This window comes from Leiobunum rupestre, chromosome 4 (assembly GCF_980474605.1).
Source record: "Leiobunum rupestre chromosome 4, qqLeiRupe1.1.hap1, whole genome shotgun sequence".
NCBI classification, from domain to species: Eukaryota; Metazoa; Arthropoda; class Arachnida; order Opiliones; family Sclerosomatidae; genus Leiobunum; species Leiobunum rupestre.
Genome location: NC_143387.1, coordinates 35,703,825 through 35,730,802, shown reverse-complemented (window position 1 = coordinate 35,730,802; position 26,978 = coordinate 35,703,825). Strand labels below are relative to the sequence as shown.

Sequence of the window (26,978 nt, the reverse complement as noted above, 5' to 3'; positions counted from 1 at the left end):
AAATTTCAACTGATTATTTTTCTTTTTTAGAATAAATAAATCAATTCAAACGTCTTTCTGTACTATTGAACAATTACCGAGCAGTTCTTAATGATTTCCATAAATAAAATATTAATTATATTTCCCTGGGAAACACTTACGAGTTAGGAATAAAATCTATTCATAGATTTTTACGAGTATATTAATATACTAACGACAAAACTATACTTTCCACGGAATAAATCGAAAAAAAAAATCAGGTTCCTTAAATTTCAAAAAAATAAATTTCCTTTTAATTTTTTAAATTATACAATAAACTGCTGAGACAATTTCAGAGTTAACTATCCTCACTTGCTGTAATTTGTAAATATTAATTCATATTAACTAGACCACTATATACTATTAGTTTCGAGAAAAAAAATTATCTACCGTCCAAAAATTTAATTTGAAAAAATAGGATAAAAAGAAATAAAAAATAATAGGTTTGTTATTGCTCAAATTACCGGTTCGTACCCCCCCCCCTCCCGCCAAGGTATTAAATGATCGTAGAGGTACACGCCAATTAAAGAGACGAAAATATAATAGCGGTGCAGTGTGACAAAAAACACCCCCTCAACCGTAGAAATGACGAAATGGCGATATCATTAATTAACGGGCAATATAAGTCGGGTGTCTTTATACACGGATTATAATTAAAGCCATAATGCCATACAGTTGGAAAACATTTTCTCAAGAAAAATAAAAGCAATTTTTTTTCCTGAAAGTCGGTCTAAATTGGGAACCCAAACGAGAGGCAACGCACGCTTCTTTGGGGTTATACTTTCACCAAAATAAAATATATAATTAGGCGGAATTAAAATTCCGTTTGTGTAAGACATTTTTTTGGAGGAAGTAAAAGTCGGCGCCTTAAAGGAAAAGCAAAATGGCGCCGTTCAAAAAAAAGAGAAACCCTTTTTTTACGTTCGCCGTTGTCTAAGAATTTCGGCGAGGGGAAAAACGGAGAAATTAAAATGACTTCAATTTTCCCCAATTCGCTTTCTTTTTACAGAAAGTTATTTTTTGAGCGCCAATATTGCATGCTTCGGTGAATTTTCCTAACTGAATAATCAACCCTTTGAGTCAATTTTGGTTTTATTTTTGGATGTCTCTTACGTAAAATATAAAGGTATTTCTTTAACCGTGGTTAAATTTAATCATTTTATATGGAACTGATAAGATTAGCTGTTATTGCCGAAATATTTTTGTAATAAAAGTTAAATAAAACATGACATTATAAAAGGTATACGATAATAAGGACATCTGGTTAGGTTAGATTACCCGGAGCTAAGCGGTTAATTACTAGATACTAGAGTTTCCACTTCTAGCTACGGTCATGGATGACATCTATGGAAATAAGTATTGGTGTTGTGGCTGGTATGATATCTCGCAGATTCCGCACATTCCGGAATTGTAATATAGATCAGGGAGAACCGACAAGTGATGAGTGTACCTTATCGCGAAACCACATGCAGGAAACCACTTGCAACCTCCCCCCCCCCCCCTTTTTCACTAGTACTACTAACTCGAGAATTGCCGTACATTACGTATTTCAACACATAAGCCACTCACTGTGTTTTTATTCGATGTATAATCTAAAAATACATTTTTATAAGAGAGAGAAAGATTTAAATTCAATACAAATAAAAACGTGTGGGGGGGGGGCAGAGGGGGGGTGCTCAATTTTTGAAAAATTTATCTGATGTTTTTTGTGTGGTTTATAGTAGGGCTTCATTTTCTAAATTACTTTGTATTTTTTAACTTAGGTTAATTTTCAATGTTCGAAAGTCACAAATTCGTGAAAAAGGGAGTCAGACTATGTATAATTTCAGAGACTAATCAAAAAAGGGGTAAAAAATTTAGGCAATCAGAACTACGTTCAAGGGTCTCCCTTTATCCAAGCCACTGTCGCGATCGCGGTCTACAAAAATAATAATAATATATAATAAATAAAGCAACGAGTTTTGTAAAATAAAGAATGCAACCCCACCAACGCATGATATTTGCTTTAAATTTATTAATAGAGATTAAACTCTTAAGATAAAACGTGTACGGAGAACGCGTACTAGTGACGTAGTCAAATGGGATTTCCTGATCAAATCGCCCACCTTTGAGGAATGTCTGACTACGCCACTGACGAGTACTACCATAAGTAATGTAATATCTCTAAGTATGACACTTGTAGCCTTACTCGTGCATTTTTCCTTACCAAAAATTAATGAGTAAAACGACTAGCAGCTCTGTAACCCGGAAGTTCAACCCTCTTTGTAATTGGAAATTTTCTATTGGTGCATCCAAAAGGAGTCAAGAGTTCAAATTTAGCCAATCATAATATAGTACTCCAAAAAAATTTGTCTGTTGCGTAACCATAGTGCGGCTAAATACGCGTTAAATTTTGGTGACACTGTGAAGAAAAGTAGTAGGAAAAAAATTCCTAGTGTCATACTTAAGAGGTATTATTTTACTTATGGTACTACGCGTAGACGACACCTAATTTTACCTACCTATTTTATCCTACCTAGCCACCCGTTTTAAATGTATTAACTTAATATATTAAACTCGATTTTACAATAATCCTAATTTTCAATATTATTCTATTTAATGCGATTGCACCGACAAATTAATTTTACGAATGACTAATTAGCTAAACTCCCGTACAAAGCGAAAATTAGTAAACTTATTTAAAAGCAGATAAGCTATTGTAAACACCAAAGTTTCTTAAACTCGGCTCTAAACGTACGAGAGACGAAACCGAAGGCGCTGCAAACCTAGGCCTATTTGCAACCAGGTCAACAACCTAGATATAGAGTTCGTTCCGCAGCTCCGCAATATCTGACAAATCTTACGTTACTTTCGAGAATTTTAGTTCGAAATATTTAAATTTAAACAAAATAAGGCTAAAATAAAAATTTCGAAGACTTTAATATCGCAACCGTAAAACAATTTTAAACTTAAGTTTCGGAATTTTACGTTAGAAATTCCGACACGTATCGGTAATTTGAAACCGTCAAAAAATGGGTTTATAACAATTTTAAAAAGTAATAAGAGAAAACAAGTGACACTTTACCTTTATCTAAGAATCCACATATTGAAAATAATCTGGGTACGCGTGTGGAATTAGCGTTCAAAAATTAAGCGAAAAAAGGCAACGTAATCCAGCAGTGAGTTTCGGAGGGGCTTAGCCATAACACAAGCACGACTCTCGTTGGAAGAACAAGGTCATTGACACGGCGGGCCAATGCACTCCGGGCATAAACTCTCGCTGAAGAACACTTTCGCGAAGGCGATATTACCGCGGGGAACGTCTAAAACGCGAAATATCCAATCCTTGACCACTGGCCAGTCCATAGATGTCCCGCGGTAGCTCACACTCATTCAGAGATTAAAAATATTGGTCCTTTTCGCGGATAAACAAAACGAATTTCTGCGTTTATATTTGGGAAAATGCAACGCGACGATATTTGCGAGCTCTCGGCCGTTCGCCTCTCGTTTGCTGGCCATAGAAAATACAGGAACCAGAGCCGCTTCGCCCGCCGAAGAGCGCGTTGGAGTTTGCCAACCTCTAGTTCCGTTCATTCGGGCTAGGTGGCGCGGCTCTCGTTTTACGTATTTCCGCCTCGTTCCTCTACGTCACTTCCCGAAAACCCAGAAATATTTTTAGAGGTGTTTTTTTCTATTATAGATCCGACACGAGGGTGAATTTTTACACTCGAATATTTAACTTTTGCGAAATACGGATATCTATTTAATTAAAAAACACATTTTATTTACTTTAATTTCAATGATACAAACAAACTATAGTTTATCTAAATATAGTTCTACTAGTCAGTGGCGTCACTAGGAATGCTGATTTTATAGTAGTTTGTTACGTTTTTAGTTTATAATCTTTCAAATTTGTTGTATCAAAAGAGCAAAAAAATTTTAAGTACTTTGATTGAGTTTTTTCAAAATTAATTTTTTTTGAGTACCTACATAAGTAAAAAAAGTTTTTAAAAATTAAAAATTAGCTTTTGATAAGCTATATAAGTTCAAAAAATAAAGTTTTTCAAAATTAAAAATTATTTTTTGAGTACCTACCTAAGTTTAAAAAGTTTTTCAAAATTAAAAATTAGCTTTTGAGTACTTAAATAAGTAAAAAAAGTTTTTCGGAAAATTAAAAATTAGCTTTGAGTACCTACATAAGTTAAAAAAAATTAAAAATTAAAAATTAGCTTTGAGTACCTACATAAGTTAAAAAAAACGTTTTTTAAAAATTATTTTTCGAAAATTCGTATCAGTAGCTTTTGAAAATTTTTGTAGACTATGTTCTAAGTATATAATATAAATTGAAATATATAAATTTTCAGGGTCCTAATGATTTTTCCAAATACGTTTCAAAAGAAATATAGTGCACATTACATTTGGAAAATATGGTTTATTAATTAATTAATTATTCTCTTTACAGTACAATTGGTTCATTCTACTGAAAAAAAATGGTTTATAAATCGGTAAATATAATTTTACTGTACAATTTGTTAATTCTACTATGCTAGGTGGAGTAAAACTTACGGTAGGTTTGTCGGTAAAATCGCTACCATTGATAATTTTCTAGAGTTTGCCGTCGGTGTTACATCAACTAACGACATAAAGTGTAAACATTAAACTGCATAGGGATATTTACATATTTATAAACCATATTTTCAAGATGTAATAGTTATTGAAAATCACTATTAACCCCTACATTATGAATTTCGACCCGCACTATTTTTTCACTCAAAACGTATTTAAAAAAATAACGGGCTTCCACGAAGTTACAAGTTTCAAGCGAATAACATTAGCAGTATAGGGAGATGCATACTTATCTCAGAAGACTTCAGGGGCGTGATTCTACTCTTATCGTTAGGAGTTAACGAAAGAAAATTTTCGTTGGCTCCATTGAAATTATATTAGCTAACGAAAAATTATTTTCGTTAAGTAGCTAACGATAAGAGTAGAATCACGCCCCTGGTCCCATAATTCTAAAAGAAAGAAGCTACCCGATCGGTCCCTGGGCCGCTGTTACATTTATTTTCTCAGTGGAATTGAGCTTTTTGTTCTAATATATATCTTTTATTCAGAACGATAGTACTACTTTTAACATCGATTTCAATAAACAGTGATAAAAGCAATACCACCCATGTTTTTTCCCCATTCATAAAACAGTATTGGCGGAATGACTGTCAAGTAGTCAAAAGTACCGGGAGAGGTTTTACAGTTTATGAATTTGATCTTAAAGAAATAAACATCGGGATTGGCTTCTGATTTGTGCCTTAATGGTGGGGTGGCGGAGCGGTTAGCACTTTCGCCTCGCAGCAAAAGGAGCCTGGTTCGATCCCAGCTCGTGGCACTGGGTGAAAACTTGGAACAACTCCTTCTACGTTGAGTTTAAAAGTTATCTCCCCACTGGATAATCGTTAGTGTAGAGAACTGTTGGCTCGCGTGGCATGAAAGGCTGGTCACCACCCTCCTACGCATTGTAGGCCGGCCCTAAGGTGGTAACTTAGGTATTAGCCTAGCTAGCTGAGATCAATAGCTGAGCTGGTTTAAGCGTTCCACTTACTGGTGCTCTTTGCCAGGGTGAAATGCAGTTCGAACCCCAACCGGTAAGGGTTGGAGACTGACCTTTCGCTAAGGCTAACGGGGAAGGTCCTGCTAACCATGGACTAATCAATACAGGGACACCCCGTTCCCGAATATTTGCTTCGGGCGATTGTTAAATGTGCGCTCTGGCGGTATAGTTAAGAACTAACGGAAAACTAGGGTCAAACGGGAAGGAGGAAAATGGGGGGGGGGGGTGAACATAAACCTAGTCAATGTGGCTACCATGTTGCGGTGCGTACAGTTTCGTTTTTCGGATTTCGACAGCTAGACCGACGGCTTGGACTGTTTTAGTATAGAATATATACAATGAGCATCAAAAAAAGAGGTAAGCTACAATACATGGAATTGTCCAGGCGGTCACTCCAGCTGTCAGAGCTGTCACTTAAGTTGTCAGAGATGTCAATCAGTTGTCACTCGTCAAAAAATTAAGTACAGGATAAGAGGGGTGGAAATTCGCTCTGGTCTCGGTCTTTAAGTGATATTGAAAACTATATACTAGATGGCGGTAGGCGTTTCCTTTTTGTGACGTTTTGACCCGAGTAAAATTCTGTCGGGGGGGATAAAAAGAGGAAGAGCATTTAACAAGGGTCTTTCGGAGCTCCCGATAGGAATAACGTGGGAACGGGGTGTCCCTGTGTTAATTAGTCCATGTGCTAACCCTTCGGCCGCGTCACTGCTCTAACTACAGTTAGACGCGTTTCCTTGCGCTAAGACGGGCGTGTGTTCAGAGAGCATATCAGTTCTCATTGCTCCAAACAAATAAACTAATGGAACAGAATCATAAAGAAAAACTAACATTCTTCTTATAGCGTTCCTACCGAGAGAATCGTGAAACGTTTCCGCCCTAATACCAAACTTTAGATGTCGTTTATTCTGCGCTGGTGTTTAATACAAAGAATGTATTTATTTAGGTATATGCCTATTAGCGCAGTTCCCATTTGCGCGGTTTCCCAATAGCGCGGTTTCCCCAAAGGTTAGGTTAGGTTAGCCGGGTGCGCCGCAGGCGCGTCGGCACTGTAGGTAAGTTAATAATCGAAACCGCGCTTTTGGGAACTGCGCAAATGGGAACTGCGCAAATGGGAACTGCGCTAACGGGAACTGCGCTAATGGGAACTGCGCTAGTGGGGCATAAACCTTTATTTATACTCAGGGAGAATGACTACATCATCATGGTCGATTTATCCCCGGCACGAAAGGGGGGAGGAAAAACGTGACACGGGTGTGCTTCAATCGCGTCAGAAGACGTTAGGTGTAATGAACCAATAAGATACTGGGGTGGTTTGATTATGTTTATTGGGAAGGAACTTACTGCTAGTTCACGAGGGGGATCGGGACCAGCATAGTTAACCCGGCCACCTGAATTAATGACTTTAAAGGTCGCTTGAAGACTTAGGCCTAAGGTGGTGCCTTGGGTATTAGCCTAGCTGATTATTATTATTATCCCTAAGTTTAAATAAATACATTCGTGTTAATATTTTGGTGGAAAACCATTTCTAATGGCGGACACCGTGACGCTGCTCTAAAATAACTAAGATCGTAATCTAGATTCTGGTCCAGTAGTTTGTTTGATGTAGTATCAACTAGCCTTATACTCTCACCTAGGAGCAACAAACACAGCACTCCACACAAGGAGTACGCAACCCGTCAAAAGTCGTGCATTTTCTCGCGTACAGTTTTCATTGGTTAGACGCGTTAGCGCCTGCTGCCGTCAGAAGGGGAAAATTCGGAAATTGTCTTCGACCCGCCCGTGAAACGTTCAGTGTAAAGGGCCTTTACGCTGAACGTTTCACTGAATGAAATTTGTCGCAACACCGCGTTAGCGTGTTTAAAGGTTAGCTGCGTTCTCCTTGGGGTGCTACGTTTGTTGCTCCTTAGCTCTCACGGTTGCGTGAAAAGTTAGAAGTGGTGGGTAGTTGTCCAATCGTCAATGGTGCGACTTTCCAAAAGGGGGTGACTATTCGTTACCTGTCCAGCCCGTGAACGCTATCGTGGGGTATTATTAGAAGCTTACCGGGGATATAGGATCCCAGGTCTGTAAATTCTGGACCAGTGCCTCTCTGGTTTTGTTATCTCAAATTACATCAATTTCTCTATCGTAGCGAAAAACTGTCCTCTGAAGAAGAATTGCTTTGGCCAATTATAATGAGAGACTAATAATTATACCCCATACATGACTTTGCTACTCCACGACTAGTGTATAAGTTATAGTAATTATTTAGAAAAACAACGGTTTATCGTACACTATAAAACATGTAACGCAACCCTTTTTTCTTTTTAAATAAAAAGAGTTTTATAGTGTACGATAAACCGTTGTTTTCTAAATAATTACTATATACCCCATACGTCTTAAATGATATTGATTTCAATATATCCGGCTCTGTCCTTTTTACTCGCTAATTAAATTTGGTAAGTATAATTGGGAATATAAAATTTATAATGCATTTCAGAATCTTAAATAATATTGACTTGTTTTTTCCAGAAATACCATTTCACACAAAATCCCAATGGGGATATGTGGGTATCAGTCTCACCAAAGAATATAAAGCCTCAGGAATGGAAGGTGCAGCTCTGTCTAGTGGAAATTTTGCGCCTCTCGTTTTTAAAGAGAGGTCGGGTTGTGTTAACCGTTTCCGGTTACTCTGACTTGCTTTGCCGGAAGTTTCTAGCTCGGCCAAAACACGCGGCCAATAATATCAATCCTTCCATTCCTGGGGCTTTATATTCTTTGGTCTCACCATAAGTCTATAGTACTGTTCAATAAGTTTGCCACTTTGGGGAATATTTTACTGAAAGCTAGTAACGGAGTGATGTCATCACAAGAAGAAAATATCCCCCTAGCGAGGCACTGTCAAAGGCTACGCTTGACGCGTTAGCAAGAGGTCACAGAACTGCGAAGATGCCCGTAATGTAGTCTGTCTTGTGAATAGCTCTCAGTAAAACTTTTGCATGTGAAGAATAGGAACAATATTATACACTTATGGTTTCACGTATTGGGTAGCGATGCCTCTTCCGCTGTTCTTGCTATTACTTTTGAACCATTTGTGGTAAAATGGTAAATATTACATCAATCGACAGTCAAACCATAAGTGGCCCATTTCAGTGCTTTTTGGCGAATTTCTTAAATTAAGTTTGATTTGGTTAAAAATTATGATTTTAGTTAGTCCCCATCAATTTTGCACTATTTTGGGTTTCATCAAGAAATTTTAATTTTAAGTGGAATTTTCTGCTAATTCACGGGACCCCCACCACCCCCGTACGTACTATTGTGATATTTGAATTTAACAGTATTTAGAGATTAAGAAACACGCGCAATATATTTCTCCAAAATATTTAATCTCCGACCTTAAAATCGCCAAAAGTTTGTTATCAACGACGTTGTTGTTTGTATACATTAATGGAAATGGAAATGGAAATGGAAACTTGTTTATTGTGTATCAATAAACAAGTTTCCATTTCCATATAATAATAATAATAATAATAATATAAGCTATTCCTCGCATTTTAAGGGATAAAAAGAAAAATGGTATATCAAACGAAAGGTGATATTGTTCCCTCAATGTCGATGCCTTAATTTTGGCCGGACAATGGGCATTTGCTGTCCTTGGCACCGTTTGGGATTGAAAGAAAAGTGTCATGTTGGGCATTTAAGGATATTCCCCACACATTTGTGTATTTTTGCACGAGGGGCAGGTCACTTCCATTTTGGGTGCGTCTTAATCATAGTAAAATGATTAAATCAGGGTAATCGTGATTAAACAGGGTAATCAAGATTAAAAAATTTAATAGAGATTATAAAATCTAATCACGATTTAATCAATCTAATCACAATTTAAACGTGATTTAAATATTCTAATCATGATCTAATCTTTTTAATCAGGATTTAATCATTTTAATCAGGATTTAATCATTTTAATCATATTTAATCATTTCAATCATATTTAATCATTCAATCATGATTAAATCAGATGTAAACATTCTAACCATGATTAAACGTGATTTAAGCATTCTAATCTTGATCTAATCTTTTTAATCATCATCTAATCTTTTTAATCATCATCTAATCTTTTTAATCAGGATTTAATCATTTTAATCCAATTTAATCATTTAAACATGATTAAATCAGATTTAAACATTCTAAACATTATTTAAAGTGATGTAATCAACATAATCGTGATTAAATCGAATTTAATCAAAGTATAGTCACGGTTAAATTGGATTTAATCTTTCGAGGGGTGCGTCGTTAATCAAGGAAGTGACCTGCCCCTCGTATGTGTACCCAAATGTTCCTGTCATCAGTGCCGAATTAAGAACTAGGCCTACTAGGCGCAGACGGCCCCCACCAACGGCAAAAACAAACTTGTGTACTGAAAAATAAGTGAACTTTTACTGTTTCTCTGGTTTGGCAGTTAAAATTTCACTCACTGATGAAATCAATGGATTTTTCACTGATTCGGCTTAAGAGAAAAACATATCAGGCTTGTTGCTTTATTATTTGAAAAATCATTATTCTCGTGACATCAGCTCAGCTTCGGGACACGCGAGTTTTGCGTTTTTACGCTTTCCTTGCATAGGCCCCACCAACTTAGTGCCTAGGGCCCCACCTTCAGTAAAAGCGGCACTGCAGGCTTTCATGATTTTATTCCCAAAAGAGACGTTTTCAATAAAGCACTACCACATTGAAAAACCGAGATAAACATATAAGAGCAATTTACAAAATGGACAGTTCCTATGAAAACCGAATCTCTAGAGTACAATACACATAAATGAAATTCATCTTAAGCGCAATTCCCAAAATGGGCAGTTTCCAAAAAAGGCCGTAGCTTAAAAAAGTAGTTTTCAAAATTGGAAATTCCTAAATCGCATTAATTTTTAACACAGCAGTTCACTTTGAAGGTCCACAGATATGTTTGGGACAGAGTTCGGGTAGCTTCGTCCCTTTCGTCACGTGGTGCAGGGGTGAGGGGCTAACCACTCTTAGAAAGCCTGTACACCGGATTACGCTTAGATTAGCATTGCCAAAGGAAGACACTTCAAAGATTACGCGTAATCCCATTAGTACAGTCAAAGGTACGGCTCTGTACACCGATAACGCGGAGTGATCAGCCCCTCGCGCAGGGGTACTTAAAGGGGCTCCAACAGTAGCCCCGCCAAGAATTTTCTGCACATAGGCCCAGCCTGATTTAGAGGCCCCATCTATAATGTTTATTTCAAAAATTTCCTGACTTTTAACGATTGTTTTTAAATTTTAACATGATTTTTAAAAGTTTCCCCTGCAATGGATTTTTTTATAGGCATTTTAATCAAGGAATGACATTCGTCGATTAGATTTTTCCGAGGGGCAGTCACTTCCATTTTGGCTGCGTCTTAATCATAGTAAAATGATTAAATCAGGGTAATCGTGATTAAATCAGGGTGATCGTCATTAAATGAGGGTAATCAAGATTAAATCAGGGTAATCAAGATTAAATCAGGGTAATCAAGATTAAAAAATCTAATCTAGATTTAATCAATCTGATGTGTTTGTTCTTGTTAATTAAACACTCTATTGAAGCTATAAGATTTATTTCCATGATGATGATGATTTTTACATATGAAGTTTTAAGTAAGAGTACCGAACATGTCGGCAGCCGGTAGACCACTGTTTAGGTGGTCATAAAACTAGAGCTCCCTCAGCTTCCCCACCCAGTGGCGCCCCCTGGCTATTATAGTTCATAACATCACCTCTTTTTTAAATAGACTGATTATAGTGTATTTTAACTACATTAACGATTAAACATTACAGTTCATAAATTAAGTCTTTTAATTGATTTACGTCTTCGACTGGATCTTCGTACGTGTGGTCTGTGTCTACTCGACTGAGGCTCTTTGTCGAAATCTTGTCTAATAAGTATCCTTGATGGGGCTCCTTCTGATGATGTGGCTACACTAGGAATAGAGATGCTTGTGGTAGGCTGTTGCTCTGGTCTCGAGTCTTGTCGTGGTAATAAGATAGGATTGCGACTCGGTGATCGACTTGGTGATGATTTGCTACTCCAGCTTGGAGATTCATTGTCATGACTCAGGATTGGTGGTTGCTGATGACTCTGGATCGGTGGTTGTTGATGATTCTGGATCGGTGGTTGTTGATGACTCTGGATCGGTGGTTGTTGATGACTCTGGATCAGTGGTTGTAATACTGATCTGTACCCTGCATCTGGATTTGGATTCATTTTACTGGCTCCAGTTGATGTCTCAGACACGGTTGGTTTTAATAACTTCTCACTCCTTAGTCTCAATTGGTTCTGATGTTTTCTAATAATACCTCTCCCAATATCAATCCTATACATCATATTTCCGATAGATTTTTTACAGTTCCCTCTATCCAATTTTCTCCCTTACCATAGTTTTTTACAAAGACTTTTTGATTAGGATGAAATTTATAGGTAACATCACTAATTTTTACTAATGGTTTTATCGCTATTATTATTTACTTCTAGCATTTCAATTATAGGTTTATCGATGTTGATATTCTCATTACCTCTCTTCTCTTTAAAGTTCGTTGGATGGACCATGTCAAGTTTGATGTGGATTTCTCTTCCAAACATGATTTCCGCTGGAGATTTACCACTAATTTGCGGAGTGCGGCGATAGTTTATGAGAAATCTTGCTAGTCTTACGTCGAGAGATCCATTTGAGAACTTTTTTAAAACTTCGTCAATGACATCAATGGCAGAGTTAGAAGTACCATCTATTTTTTTTTAATGATGTCTTTACGGTACGCACCACCCTTTCAGCCTGACCATTTGAAACAGGGTGATACGGTGCAATGGTCAAATGCTTGAAGCCGTTATTCTGCGTGAAGATTTGGAACTCGTTACTTGTGAAACAAGTGGCATTATCACTCACCAGGGTCTTGATAATTCCATAAATTTTGTGGTAAGAATGTGATGACTTCAGCTGAACTGGTTGTTGAAGTGACTCCGATTTCCATCCATTTCGAGGTAGAGTCCACTAATATTAATAAATATTTCCCATTTACCGGTCCGGCAAAGTCTATATGGACACGAGTCCACGGTTGGATCTCCTCGGGCCACTTCAAGTATTCAGCCTTTGGCATGGTTGCATTTTGCTGAGAACTTGAACATGCTCTAATTCTGTCCTCAATGTTGGTGTTCAATTCTGACCACCAAACTTTGCTCCTGGCTAATCGCTTTGTTTGCACCATTCCCTGGTATGAACTATGCAGTTCATCCAGAATAACTTCTTGGCAAGTTTTCGGTATGACCACCCGATCGGTAGCTAATAAGACTCCTTCATGTATAGTCAAGTCATATCTTCTCTTCCAGTATGGCTTGAAATGTTCTTCTAATTTGTTTGGCCATCCTTGTTGAACAAATTTGTAGATTTGCTTCAAAATATGGTCTTTTGCTGTTTCTTCAGCTACTTGTATCGAGTCGAGAGGTCCTTGATTGAGTTGGCTAATTGCGAAGACATACTCGGATGGTATTGGTGGTGTTATTGGTTTTGATAATAAAGGTAAGCGACTTAGTCCATCGGCGTTAGAATGATTTATACCTTTCTTATATCTAATTTCATAGCTGTGCGCTCCTAATGTTAACCATTCTTAATTGCAATATACATCAATAGTTTACCTTCAGCAGTCGACCATTCTTTCCCCAGTCTCTTTGCAGATGACACAAAACTTATCAAAATTCTTAGTACAAACACATCTAACGCCGAGTTACAACAGGATCTCTCTAAAGTTGAATCTTGGCAAAAAATTCCAGTTTATCCTTCAACACCTCAAAATCCAATGTGTCTTGAAAAAGACTGTTTGTAATAGCTTAGTAGTCTTGAAAGAGGAAATGCGCGACTTTTGACGGGTTGCGATATCCTTTTGTGGGGTGCTGTGTTTGTTGCTTATCGGTGTCAGGTGCACCTTTCTGCCTAGCATGTAGTATTTCAGTCGATTCAAAAGATCAAGTTTTTAAGGGAAAAATCTGGAATCGCGGTCATTCATTCTAACCCTCTTGAAATTGGCAAAGAAACCTGCTTTCTAAATAAGCATTTTTAGAAGGCCCAAATGTAAAAATCTTACGAACCGAAAGTTTATTTCGATTTTGGAGGCCCAATCATAGGCACCTTTTTTTAAAAATTTGGAGGCCCCCAAGTAGGCCTACACTTTTTCAACGTAGGCACGTGCCTACTTGTGCCTATTGCTGGCGGGGAGCCTGGGCTCCAAAGTTCGATGGAAAAAAAAAAAGAAAATTGAGCATGCTTTTCATTCCCCCCAACCCCTCACTCGGCCTTGGCAGAGGCTGGCAGAGTCAACCGTAAATTTCGCACTTTACTGACTTTACACACATTTTGCTACCGAACTTTGGAGCCCCTTTAAACGTTCCAAAAACACATGATTCTGTAGCTCGAACCTCAAAATTCAAACAATTTGTGAGCCCTTTAAGGCTCTTCTTCCCTTAAAACGACATTTTTATGTTTCGGTTATATCAATGTACTCTATTACTTATTAAAGTTAGAAATGTCATAATTAATTATAAAAATCCAAAGTTGATTAAGTTTTTCCTTCACATGACACCCTTACATCCAGCAAATTTGTAAAACCATCAAACCGATCGGGTTGCGCAGTATGTCATTTTACTTGAAACAATTGGATGTATGATTTGAGTACATTTTTATTCGGATATCTTTATTACTTTTAAAGATAATTAGGTTTAAAGTTAAAAATTTTATTTTCGGAAAAATTGAGAGGCAGTTATTTGTTCCGTAATTTTATTTCTAAATATTGTGTCACCATAAAAACTATCTCAAATCATAAATCGGAATCTCATCTTTTTTTTAAAGTATTACTCGAAAATTTTACTTGTTTAGTTTTAAAGATTTGCTGGATGAAAGCCGCTCATCTATTTTACCCATTGACTTAACACAGAGGCCTATTTCGAAGGGAATCCGCCAGGGGTAGACGGTGTTACCATACCCCTTAAAGCTTAGTTGCCAAAACGCGAGAAGACCGTGATCTGCTGGGAATGTTGCCGGAGGAACGGATGCAAACTACATAAAGGTTATTGAAATTTCAATTTCATCCACTCCACTAAAATTTGTCAACTCTGGAAACCAAGTAAGTAGGGATTGCTGGTTCCGCAACCCTATGACTTCGTGCATAGTTTGTACAATTTCCGAAGTATTTGAGCAGATCTTTCCCGTTTGATCATAAGGACTTTTCTTTAAAAGTACTAGGACGTCTCAAAACCCGGAGCCGGCATTTTCGACAAATATATCGTGGGCGCTACGATAATCGTGAATTATGGAGTTGTCGAAGAGTTGTATAACTTTAGTAATGTCGTATTTATGTTAATTGAACATTAATACCAAAAGAAAACTAAACGAATTTTATTAAGCTACAAACAGTTTATTAGTACAAATAGTACAATTACAACATTAGTAATTTAAGTCTTTCTAGTTCTTTTTTTGGCGGATAAGCCGCTCTTATTGTTTGCTTTAAAAGCCGTGCAATGTTAAAACCTGGATCGAATATTATTCCGTCTAAAGTCTCTTTTCTTGTCCCCCCCCCCTCTCGCGGCGAAGGTCTCCCTCTCCTAAATAATATTATATTAGTCCAATCTTTTTTATAACTTATAATAAGTCCACTCTTTATTTTTCGCTTAAATTATATCCTGAACGGCAGTGCCTTGTCCCCCCTCTCTTTTCTTGTCCCCCCCTCTCTCGCGGCGAAGGTCTCTCTCTCTTCCGGACATTACCGCGAATTTAACTCTCTCTTCTCCGTCTCGTTCAGAGTCCCTTTCTCTTCTCCCCCAAGTGCGACACACACACATACCCACACACACACACACACAGCCAACTTTCCCATTGAAGTCACCACAGTGAGAGCTCCACTCACTCGCTTCGCTCGTTCGCTCCGCTCAATAAAAACAAATAAAACACACCAAATATTGTAAAACTTTAAAATTTAATTCCAAATTTCTCGACACACGAGTTTTCAGCAGGGACGTAATTTCAGGATTTTTCAGAAAGGATCAGTACTTGAGCTCCGGTAAACAGTTTTTATAAAGGCCAAAAACGAGTCAAATTTATTTTTTTTTGGTTTTATCGAAATAGTTATTGCATAATTGCTAGTGATTTTCTGGACAAAACATTTTCGCAAGATATTCCTTGTACTTCATCCGAGTCTGAGTTGGTATTTTAAAAATTCGTTAATTTCTTTACTTTATACAAATTCAGGGGGAGGGGCAATGCCCTCCCTTACCCCACGCAAATGACATCCCTGGTTTTCATATAACCAAGAATGTATTGAAGTTACTAAGAATATTTCAGCATAGCATTAACCCCTGGTATCATCCTCACAGCTTTTGTGGAGAAAGTTCGTCTGCATTTAAGGGGCATTCAAAGTAATACCATATAGCAAACTTGAATGGGAAAGCAGACGAATTTAAGCTACAAAAGCCTGCGAGGATGATAATCAGAATCCTGTAGTCCAATATTCTTAGTAACTTCAATACATTCTTGATATAACGGTGTGATGTTACTTTCGGTCGTTTGCTTTTCGTTGCCAGTGGAAATAGGGCCATCGGTGGAATTTAGAAGAACGTATTTTCACAAGTAACATAATAAGTACGTCAATTAGGAAAAATTATCACCGAACTGATATTAAAGGCTATTGCGCAATTTAGGTTTATTCCTCAGTACAGAGCCCCCTAGTGTCTAAATATGCGTAAGTCGAAATATACAACAACTAAGGACATGTTACTCAGTTCGAGTGCAAGTCCAAGTCGGAACTTGGCGAGAAAGTTAAGTGTCGGAAAAGGTATAGGAAATTAGCATTAATACAATAGGAAGTGTCATACTTACTGTTGTTTTGTTACTTATGGTATTATGGATAATCATCGAATGATCAAATACATTTAATCCGTACGATTACGGATTTGTACTTCTAACTCAACAGGTCGGATTTGGTTGGACGGATTTAAGTTTCGACGGATTGAACGGTACAGATAACGGAAAATCCACGAATCCGTTGAGAATTGACAGATAAGTGAAGGAAACTAACTAACAATTGTCGAATTGTTTTATTACATGTCGTTAGAAACACTTGTATTTTTTCTTTTTCTGACTTAAAAAAGGTAAAATATTACACTTTCCTGCTTTATTTTTCCATTAATTTATCCTCTAAAAGATTTGATTATAACTTCCTTTACCCAAAAATATTTAAATTCAAATTTATTGAACGTTTTAAACAGATTATTACGAATGGTATTGGACGCTTTATATTATTTTGAATGTAGAATCGGGTGGTTCGAATTAAAATTATCACGAAATTCACGAATTGGACGGTTTGAAATAGAATCGGTTAAAGATTGTCCGAATTCGTAGCGAACGGATCACGGACGGATACATTTTTGAAAATTATAATCTGTTCAGAATCTGCGACTCAGAGCTGCCGATTTTTGGATACAGTAGGCGCAAGAATGTCTTTATTTATAGCAGGATTCCACAGCTCTACTCGGAATGCTTATCGCGGCCGATTTTCGTCTCCATGTGGCTGACGGTTGTTTTGACGTCACTATGTTAACTTAACAAACAACTACGTGAGAGGGGAGCGCACACAAAGGCGATTTTTTGTCTCGTAGGCGGGGCCAAAGCCGTCAGAGTGATCGTACCATACGCAATACGGCAGGATAAGTATTCCAAGTAGAGTCAGGGCCGTGCATAGGGGCAAAATCCCCGGGGCCGTAGCTGTAGGGCCCATCGAAGAAGTTCAAGGGGGGGGGATGCAAATCAAGATAGCTTGGGAAAAGTTTTCAGGGCTCAAGGGGGGGGGGGGGGGTGCAAATCGAAGGGGCCCGCGAGTAAGTTTGCCCCGGGCCCCAGGATACCTCTGCACGGCCCTGTGTAGAGTTATGGATTCCTGTTTATGCTTATTGAAATCGAGAGTACTGCTGTTATACAAAGTACACTCATTGCGTTGGCCACTTCAAAACGGTCTAAGAATCACTCGTACAGTGGCGAAGCTAGAACAATAATTGGGCCCCAATACCAAAGCAGAATATAGGTTTCTTCTATACTTACGCCATGCCACTGTCAGTTAACTTGTCGTGGCGGGTAGCTAAGCTTGTGGTCGGCAACAAAGGGCCCCATATAAATAACGCGGGCCCTAATGCGTTGACCAACTTGCACTACTACGCGCTTTTTCAAATCTCCTTTCCTATAACGATCTAATAGGTGGTTCAATAAATGCCGCTGTTTCGTTCCTCTCCTATGCGCATGCGCGCGAGTCACTGAATAAAATAATCACGTGTTCATGTTGGTTTTATTTGTAAGGCTAAAATTTATAGCGAACGCAGCTTTTTCTGTCAGGAGGCGCGTGAAAAATTGAACGAGCCTTTCTACATTGTATATTAGGCAGCGCGCTTTAAAATATAACGCTTTTACAGGTATGTATTGGCTCTTTGTATTACTACTTCTAGGAAAATTGCTGAAGAGGTTTTATTTAAGCGTCTATTAAATAATAATTCACTATTCACATATACAATATTTTATATTGCTAGTAGCCCTGTACTTTGAATAGATAAAAACGATTGATTATCGATTTAATATATAAAAGAATTGGGAAAATTGACACGATATTTGGTAACAACTAGATCTGCATATTAAAATAGAAATTAAAACCTACCATCCCGCGTATAGTGGTAAATAAATATAAGTATTTTTAGCTAAAGGGGCGTACCAATGAACGAGGGGCTGATCACTTCGCGTAATCGGTGTACAGAGCCGTACCTTTGACTGTACTAATGAGACTACGCGTAATCTTTGAAGTCCCTGCCTTTGGCAGTGCTAATCTAAGCGTAATCCGGCGTAATCGGTGTACAAAATATAAAGAATTGGTTAGCCCCTCGCCAATGAAGGATATCGCATTAGGTTTCACCACATATTAACTTCTCCTATATTTATTTGTTAAATTCTGAAATATCTTGAATTTGTTTAAAGTATACCTGTCTGAAAGTAACAAGGCAACTGTGTATATTTCAATAAAAAATCTTCTGAGTGGGACTATTCAAAACACATTTGGTACACTGTTTAATTATATTCAGATACAGTTTTGGCTTCACAATGTTTTAATACACTAATGTATTTCATGAAAATTGCATATTTTATATTGTCTTATTATATAAGGAATGTGTATCATTATCAATTTCTGTTAAATAAGGCATATATTCCATTATTAAAGTTATAAAATATTTATGTATAAATTTCGGGACTCATTTGTACAACTACGTAATCATTCTTGATTTCAGAAACTCAGCGCTGGAGTGAAAATTTACATAAAATAAAAATATCTATCCACGACTCTTTCATGGCTTTTAACTATACAAAAAAATATATATTTTGAATAAAAATGACTAATTAATGATTACTGCTCTAAACATTTCAATTTGGTATAGAGATTTTTAACCATGGTTCAGAATGGTCTTTATTGCTATTTTGTTCATAAATTTGAACAGGCATTTCGATTGTTTAATGACGTCTAATTTTATAAAATTTAACTATATATAACACATGATGGGCACATGGAGTAAAATTTCCTTTACACATCATGCCTGTATTTAATTTATTCGAAAATATATAACACCGGGAGAGAAGGGGAACTATATATACGTCTAGGTGAAAATCAGCAGCCACAGCACGCGTTTGGCCTTCTCAAAGCGGTTAACGATCAATTTCGAGCTACGCTCTTACCTAGACTGAATGTAAAAAGTTGTTACCGGTGTAGCTCCAGATAGCTTAGGCAAATAGTTTTAACAAATTAACACCATTTTTTACATGGCTTACCTTCTGACCTATTCACACAGATCAACATTTTTACCAAATTTTAAGTGGAAACCGTTTTCAACCTGAATTTGCATCCTAAAACTTCACTATATGTTGTTTAGAATTCGCAGGGTAAAGGACTCGAAATTCTTAAAAATGTGTAAATTTACATAAAAAAGTGTCCAAATTAACACTTTCATTTAGGTTGTGTAGGATAATTATTATATTTTAATTATTTGTAGCAAAACTCGGCTAACGCGTTTTGTTTTTGCAACAAATTCTGGAAATTGTTTCACTCATTTTGGTCAGCAATGTTTTGCAAAAATGTTAAGATCATGTGAATAGGCATTGAAGCTACAAATTTTTTGTAGAGTCTTGTACTTAATTCTCCATGTACAACATAGTCTATTAAAAAGGCCGTATTAGTAGTATGGCCTTTAGAGAGAACCTTTGTATAACAGCCATTTAGCTAAATCTCTGGGTCTATGGAGAAATAAAATTGTCACATTAGGCAAAAGTACTCTAAAAGTTAACTGGAGAATGATGATGGGATAATGGCTAGTTTCTTACAAGAGTGTAATCTATCATAGGGGAAAAGGTTATGTTATTCTATGCTTGGTACCACTAAAAGTATGACTTGCATCATCACGAGTGAGGCGTATAAATTTCAATTGCATACCGCGTGTAGGGATAAGAGAACTTTTAAAACAATTTCATTAGGTATGATCACACGACGCTACCTATATAACACAAATGGCAAAAATATAATATAACTAATTTAAATCAATAGTTACCAATTACATTAACTTATGTAGATAATTAAAAATAATAATTAAACGATCTATGGTGAGCAAACTCTTGTGAGGACGTACCTATTTAAAGAAAGGCACATTATGGTATTTATACCATAATAAAATCTCACTATTTTTGGTGAAGTTGGAGTAAAAAAAACTTTAAAATATCTTCTTATTCACTTTCGCTGTTATGTTCATCAGCGCCATTTACGATGGGTTTGTCTTCGGTGTCACCCTGATAACAAAAATTCAATGAAACGGGACAATACAATTTAAAATAATAAAAATTGATTTATTCAATTATCAAAAATTAGATGCAACACTAAAAGCAGTTTAAGCACCAAAAAAAAACCAAAAAACTACAGCTTTAATTTTGATAGCATGCAGTGCAAATGATAATAGTATACATTAATGGTAAACACTTCACAAAACGAAACACAGTACCTAAAATACTGTTAAAGACAAGCCAAATCTTTAATTTCTTTAAAATTATTAAAAAGCATGAGGAATAGGTTACATTATACACAAACACCAAAATAAACACCATACATGATTTAATGAAAAGTGCTAAGCAGGAGATCAAATCTTTAAAAATTGCAGTGACTTTTATATTACGACAATATACTTAAAACTTTACTTTATACCTTAGTAACGTAAAGTTCCCAAGCATTTTAAAAAGGTTTCTCTTAAATTTAGCAAATTTCACAAAATTTAAAAATTCGTTATATGGCACTAAAATAAGCGTAAAAAGGCCCACACTCAATCAAGCGCAAAAGCAGTGCAGAAAACTAAAACTTATGCTCTATTTTCTGACATTGAGGAATGGGCTTTGGGGGAGATTTAAACGAAAACGACTCAACTGATTGTGATTTGTAGGCGGAATTGAGGTATATGGCCCAGAGTCCCGCTACGATTGTGACCAAAAGACCCATTCCAATTACAACGTAAAATGATATTTCCATAATAAAACGTGGCAACTGAAGTTCCTGCTTCAACTGGTCAGCTAACTCAGGTGTAACTACGCCAGTCTGTTAACAGAACACATTAGTTTTACCTTTAGTAAAAACAATTTAAATTTGCACTTACAATTTCTTGCCATAGGACTGGAAAAATTATTTCAGGTACATTATTGAATTGGCTGAAATAAGTCATTTATTCAAGTTTAATTTCAAATACAGAGGATTGAAATCAAAATATGAACTTACCTAACATATTCGACTTTTTGTAGTTGCACATTAACTTGGACTCTAGCAGCCAAACTAAGTGGAATTCCACTAGACTGAAATTCCGAAAAAAGGCATTAACTCTTAAGTTCACTCGCAATGGCTTTATTGTTTATACTTACAGGTTCTAGGTCCAGGAAAAAGCTATGAAGACTGCCATTTGGCTCCATACCAAATACGCTATTTCTTAAAATGGGCTCTCCCTGGTAGAAATGAGGTTGACTGAGCACAACGGGAGCCCCAAACTGGCAAGGACTAATATTAATGGCACCTGATGGAAGATCATGGGCAGATTTTTTGAACGCAGATGGTTCGAAACAATAATTATTAGGATTCACTGAGCTATTAGCTAAAACTGATGGCATGGCAACGAAGCGTTTTGATTCAATGTCATGATGCGAAATAGTTCGTTCGTACGTTAAAGGCCATGACCTGAGTATAAACCAAAGAGAAATAAGTATTGCACATTGTAAGTTTAAAAGACACGTCACGACTATACCTGCATAGATCGGTTCTAAAAAAATATAACATATTTTGATCTTTGGCAACTGGTGGGCTCATTTCTCCATCTAACAAAGAGACATTAGTACAAAGGGATCAAAAATAACTAAAAATAATTTAAGGTACTTGTTCCATTTATTTTATTGCAAGATGGAGCTGCCCAGAATTTGAGATTCCTGTATGAAATAGGTTACTCAAACTAATTCCAACAATAAGTAATCTATAGGAATCCTTAAAAATTCCTTATTCTTTAAGCAGCGACATTTTTAAGGATTCCTATTTTTTCATTATACAAGGTTATTTCATCACCACTTACGGGTTTCCATTCCAAGAATTAATCATATTTGACCTGCTTATGTCCCCTTTACCCGTATTAATATTGAAAAGTCCATCATTTGACATGTTTTTCTGTTATAAAAAAGAAAAAATGCTTGTTTTAAGATTTCAGTTTCTATATTTCGATTATATTAAGTGAAGCCAAAGAAGGGCTTCTTACACCATAAAACCAAGAGAAATATCCATGGCGGTCTGGAAGATCCTTTTCAATGGTTCGTCCAATAACATTCAGATAATCGTAATATCCTTTAAAAAGTAGCTCTTCGACAGAGCGGTTGATGAAAATATGCTCTTTTAAAACTTTTAAAGTTATGGATAAGAAAATCTTTTCATAAAAAGCTCTGTCTTGGACTAAGGCACCAGCAACCTTTAGATGGAAATTAGTTATTAAAGTTGGAAATTGTAAAACTAAACGAATAAAAAGATTAACATACTGCCATAGGACCATTTAAAGTTGTGATATTTTCGGACAAATCACCAACTGACATATTGCGAAGGAAAATGTACCTCGAGTTTTCTCTAAAGGAAACCGTGTCATTTGGGTTAAAAGTTATGTTGTCTTTGGTCCAATAAAGTCTGAAAACAGCGAATATAGTTTAGTATTTGATATTAGTTTGAGTAGTTAAGTGACAGACCTAAAAGTGTAAGGCCCCTTTTCGGTTAAGTTAGGTTTGGCATGATTAATTAAAATATCATCTGGGTTTTCAATGTGAAACATGTAGGCTTTAAAATATATTGGTAAAGGTATATCCTTCCATAGTTTGAAGGATTCAGATTCTGGTGATAAAGGTAGTTTCTGGAAAAATAAAATACAAAACAAATTCAACTAATGTCTCCAAAAATCTCAAGACATGTATAACACTTTACTAAGAAATATGTGCAACATGCCAACCACTGCTCAAAGGCAGGGAATGAAGGGGAGGGGGGGGGACACCAACTTCCACTTTTGACTTTAAAATATGTCATCACATGAAAGTGCCCTATATACATGTTGACTAAAGTGGGGTGCTTGGTATAGGTTAGTTTTCAAACCAGTTTTCATACCAACGTCAACAGCAAACTATTTAGGGGGGGATGAGTCTATATGCACTTAAATTCAGGGTCTTTCACAAAAAAATACTGAGCCAGGACCCATACTGTTATCTGAAAATACCAGTTTGTCTATTTTTCTACTTTTTAAACATGGATGTTTTTTTTTCATTTACCGTTTCTAAAGGAGAGTTATTGGATAGGGAAATATTTTACATTTACTTTTGACATCAAAACCCAAAATTCCAATTATTTATCTACATTTTCAAAGTGTAATGTTTAGAGGGTAACAGCAGTTTACATTATAAATTCAAATATATTGGGAAATACTACCTCTACCTCTTTTGCTTTGTGTTTATTAAGCATACATGTAGTATCAAATTATATGTTTTTGAGTAATATAAGTTACCACCCTTTAACTGCCAGTTAAATCTCTACATATGAAAAAAAAACTGGCAGCTACAAACCCTCTAGCATATCAAATTTGGTTATATAAAAACAAGTCTTGCAAGCTCAAAAATCTATCCTTGGTTTGGCCATTAAAGGGAAACTTAAATATTATAATGAACAGGTAGAAGTATTTGAGGTTTGAACCTGTAATTTTATGGCTACAAGGCTGTAAATGTAAAATTTGTTAAAGGAAAACCTCCACTATGGACTCTAAAACAATGCACTTAAGAGTGCATAAACGCAATATATAGAAAGGCGTTTTATTGTACTGCTGTATAAATTTGAATTGGTATCAATCATAGTTTAAATGACAGTCAAAAGGGAAATCGTTATAAAAATTACAGCTAGAAAGTCTATCCAAATGAAATAGTTGGCAACATCAAGGGTTTTTTTTAACTACATAGTTATGCATGGAAATATTCACATGATTAATACAAACTGATAACATTTTGACAGTCATCACCAAAAATAAATTATGAAATGATACAAATTCCAAAATTTTGCCAAAACTGATAACATTAGATAAAACATTTATGCTTTAAATTTTTCTCACTCAACAGCAACCTAACAACAACACAATAATAGCGCATTCCAAAAACAGGAAGCTTTTGAACTTTACATTAAAGCCATGTTTTTCAGATAAAACCTTATATCTCAAGAGATTGTTTAGGTTAAATAACGAAGCCGTGAATTTAAACAAGGCTCAAGTAGGGGTACTATAGTTTAAGAGTATAGGATTTTGAAGATAATTTTTACAATGTCTCCTTTAAAACTATTGATAAGAGAAGGGAAAATATTTTACCATATGCAGAATGGCAGTAAATAGCTGGGGAAGTGTTGCTATTCCAATAATACCAAGCAAAAGTATGGTGAACCCAATAGAGCCACATATTACTGAAAAATAAAAATACAAATAAGCATGTAAAAAACTTTTTGTATTAAGTTAACTTAGTAAATTATAAAATTTATTACTAAGACTTACTGTTTTTCTTGTATTTTGTAGAAGGCATGGTTGTGTTAGTAGTGGAGCTTCCCTATCTTAACATAAGAAGATTTAATATTGATGAATAATCTTAGGAGATACAATTTCTGTAATTGATAAAACAAAGATGTTTGACTTTAGATTACACTACATTTATGCTGAATTAATCAGTCAATTGTGACGTTATACTGTTATATACGTAACAAAACAAAGGATATCCCATCTTTCATTATAAATATTGAGAAACAATATAAACACAGTGTACTGATCTGTGAAATTAGCGTTAATAACCTGTCCTTAATATTGCACATATTAGAAAACATTAACTTTCATTGGTTTTTCGGTGGAAAATACGAATAATTAAGTAAGTAAACACCTTCCTACACGCGAAATTAAGATATTTTTAAAGAACCAGTTTTTAATTTATTAAATTAATTTCTTCCTTAAAGATAAGTGGTAGTTCCGGTTTACATGTTTCGATACTATACCGCTATTTCTTAAACATATTACTTTACATCATAACTTTCACTTGGGAGGAACCCACTGACCCAATAACAAACTTTCCTTTAGGGCAGCCGAAAAAACACCAGTGACGGTAACCATTTTTAAAGATAAAGGCTTAAGACTTGAGTTTCCCGCTGAAATAAGCGTTTAAATCGGAATATCTAAACCTACTTAATTACCTTTGGTTTCGCACTTGTTTAAATCATCTCTCTCCGCTTTTGTTTGCGATTGCACTACAACGAACGAGCTCTAAAATGTTAGCAATCCCTAAGCATAAGCCGATCATGATAAACACTACAAGGGGGTCAAAAACTCGGTTTCGTTCAACAGCCCCACGAAAATCACGATGGTATTGCCGCCGACGTACTATTCAAGTCTCCGTATCGAAATTTTTGCAAGCACCTAGCGGGCTTCTTTCCACAAATAATCCGGTCTATCGCGTGCTGCTTTTCTACCATCTTTTCGATTGGACGACGTAATTTCCTTTCCATCCAATAAAACGAAGATAAATGTCAGGTGAGAAAAGCCCGCGACTTTGAAAAAAAACCTCATCATTTATGGGTTTGTTGTCAAAACGCTAATAGCTCTTTTTAAAAAATAATAATATATACGCATGCATGTATAGAGTGTTGTCGTCTGATACGATTTTGAAAACTTGTAACGTCACAGGTGTAGTGTTAATAGTGGCCGCCATGACAGTTACCGTTTTTTATCAATAGGCAAATTACAATGGTGACGTCGCAGGGTTTCAGACGACAACACTCTATAAAAAGTGTTATTTTTTGGATCGCCGGCTCGTGCGTTTTCGCGCGAGCTCAACAAAAATAAAATATGCGCGCTCTCTCTAACAGTAGCTGAAAACTATTCGTGAGTTCTGAACCGTTAAGAGAACGGCCTAGGACTGAGCTGTAACGTCACGCAAAAGTTCTGGATAGTTCAGAACTTTTGTACGAATAGTTGTGATTCGTACGATTTGACGTACGCAGCCCGATGTGCAGACGAATTTTAGAGATTTCAACCTTGAGTTCCGGCCAGTACTTGCTCTTGAGCAGATACCATTTAGAACGGTTCCGAACGGTCCAACAAGAGGTTCTTGTCTGCGAATAGTTTGCATTTGGGTAGTTCTAGAATTTTTTTGCCGAATAGTGCGCATGGGGACTGGTTGAACGGTTCAGAACTCACGAATAGTTTTCAGCTTTTAACTGCACGATGAATCTAATGTAATCACGTGACCTATCGTATTTTATATAATAAATATAATATCCAATAACACCTAGGGAATCGACAAACAAACCCATAGGGTATGTGGGGCTGTGGTTACGTGTATCTACTTTGCGGCGAACTGATCAGTTTAGGACCAAAAATTTCAAAAGCGGGGAAAATGCAGAGAAAATAAAAGTGAAAACATGTTGTAAATATTTGGCTACTAAATTAGTAGTTGATGTTCTTTTAAGCCCTAAATTTTTTAACAGTGGCAATGAAATAAAATCTACAATCCAAGAACTGGGTCGCTGTTTTTATTCTTCGGTTCTCGTGCCCTCGTCAATGAGATGTTTGGGGGTTTGCAAGGTAGGGAGTTTTCGGGAGCTGCTATCCAACAGAGGGAAACCCCCGGGTTCCGATTACGTTATGAATTTCTTTCGTCACACGGAAAAACCCCACGTTCCGAATTGCCGATAACGTTATGAATTTATTTCGTTAGACGGG

At 36.4% G+C, this 26,978-nt stretch overlaps 2 protein-coding genes across 3 annotated transcripts in view; both read right to left on the bottom strand.

Moving 5' to 3' along the window:
* Eip74EF (Ecdysone-induced protein E74) overlaps positions 1-3,552 on the bottom strand; it is a 101,583-nt gene extending 98,031 nt beyond the window's left edge. Inside the window, exon 1 of the mRNA XM_090170615.1 lies at positions 3,083-3,552. The gene's annotated coding sequence lies outside the window, so the exon portion shown is untranslated. The remainder of the gene's footprint in view (positions 1-3,082) is intronic.
* Positions 3,553-18,713: 15,161 nt separating this feature from the next.
* On the bottom strand, positions 18,714-25,659 carry LOC149947575 (scavenger receptor class B member 1-like). 2 transcript variants are annotated; one of them, XM_090172486.1, is made up of 14 exons: positions 25,451-25,659; positions 24,768-24,874; positions 24,588-24,679; positions 22,942-23,102; positions 22,741-22,882; positions 22,467-22,673; positions 22,287-22,378; positions 22,097-22,146; positions 21,969-22,038; positions 21,592-21,901; positions 21,452-21,525; positions 21,333-21,384; positions 21,107-21,274; positions 18,714-20,481 (listed from the first exon to the last, which is right to left on the bottom strand). In XM_090172486.1, exons 2-14 carry the CDS (start codon positions 24,793-24,795, stop codon positions 20,419-20,421), a joined length of 1,509 nt encoding a protein of 502 aa, XP_090028612.1. In that variant the 5' UTR covers positions 24,796-24,874; positions 25,451-25,659; the 3' UTR covers positions 18,714-20,418. The 2 variants fall into 2 exon arrangements, with proteins under 2 accessions (XP_090028612.1, XP_090028611.1); XM_090172485.1 differs by lacking the exon at positions 18,714-20,481 and having other exon boundaries at positions 20,625-21,274; positions 25,451-25,658.
* Between the last annotated feature and the right edge of the window lie 1,319 nt (positions 25,660-26,978).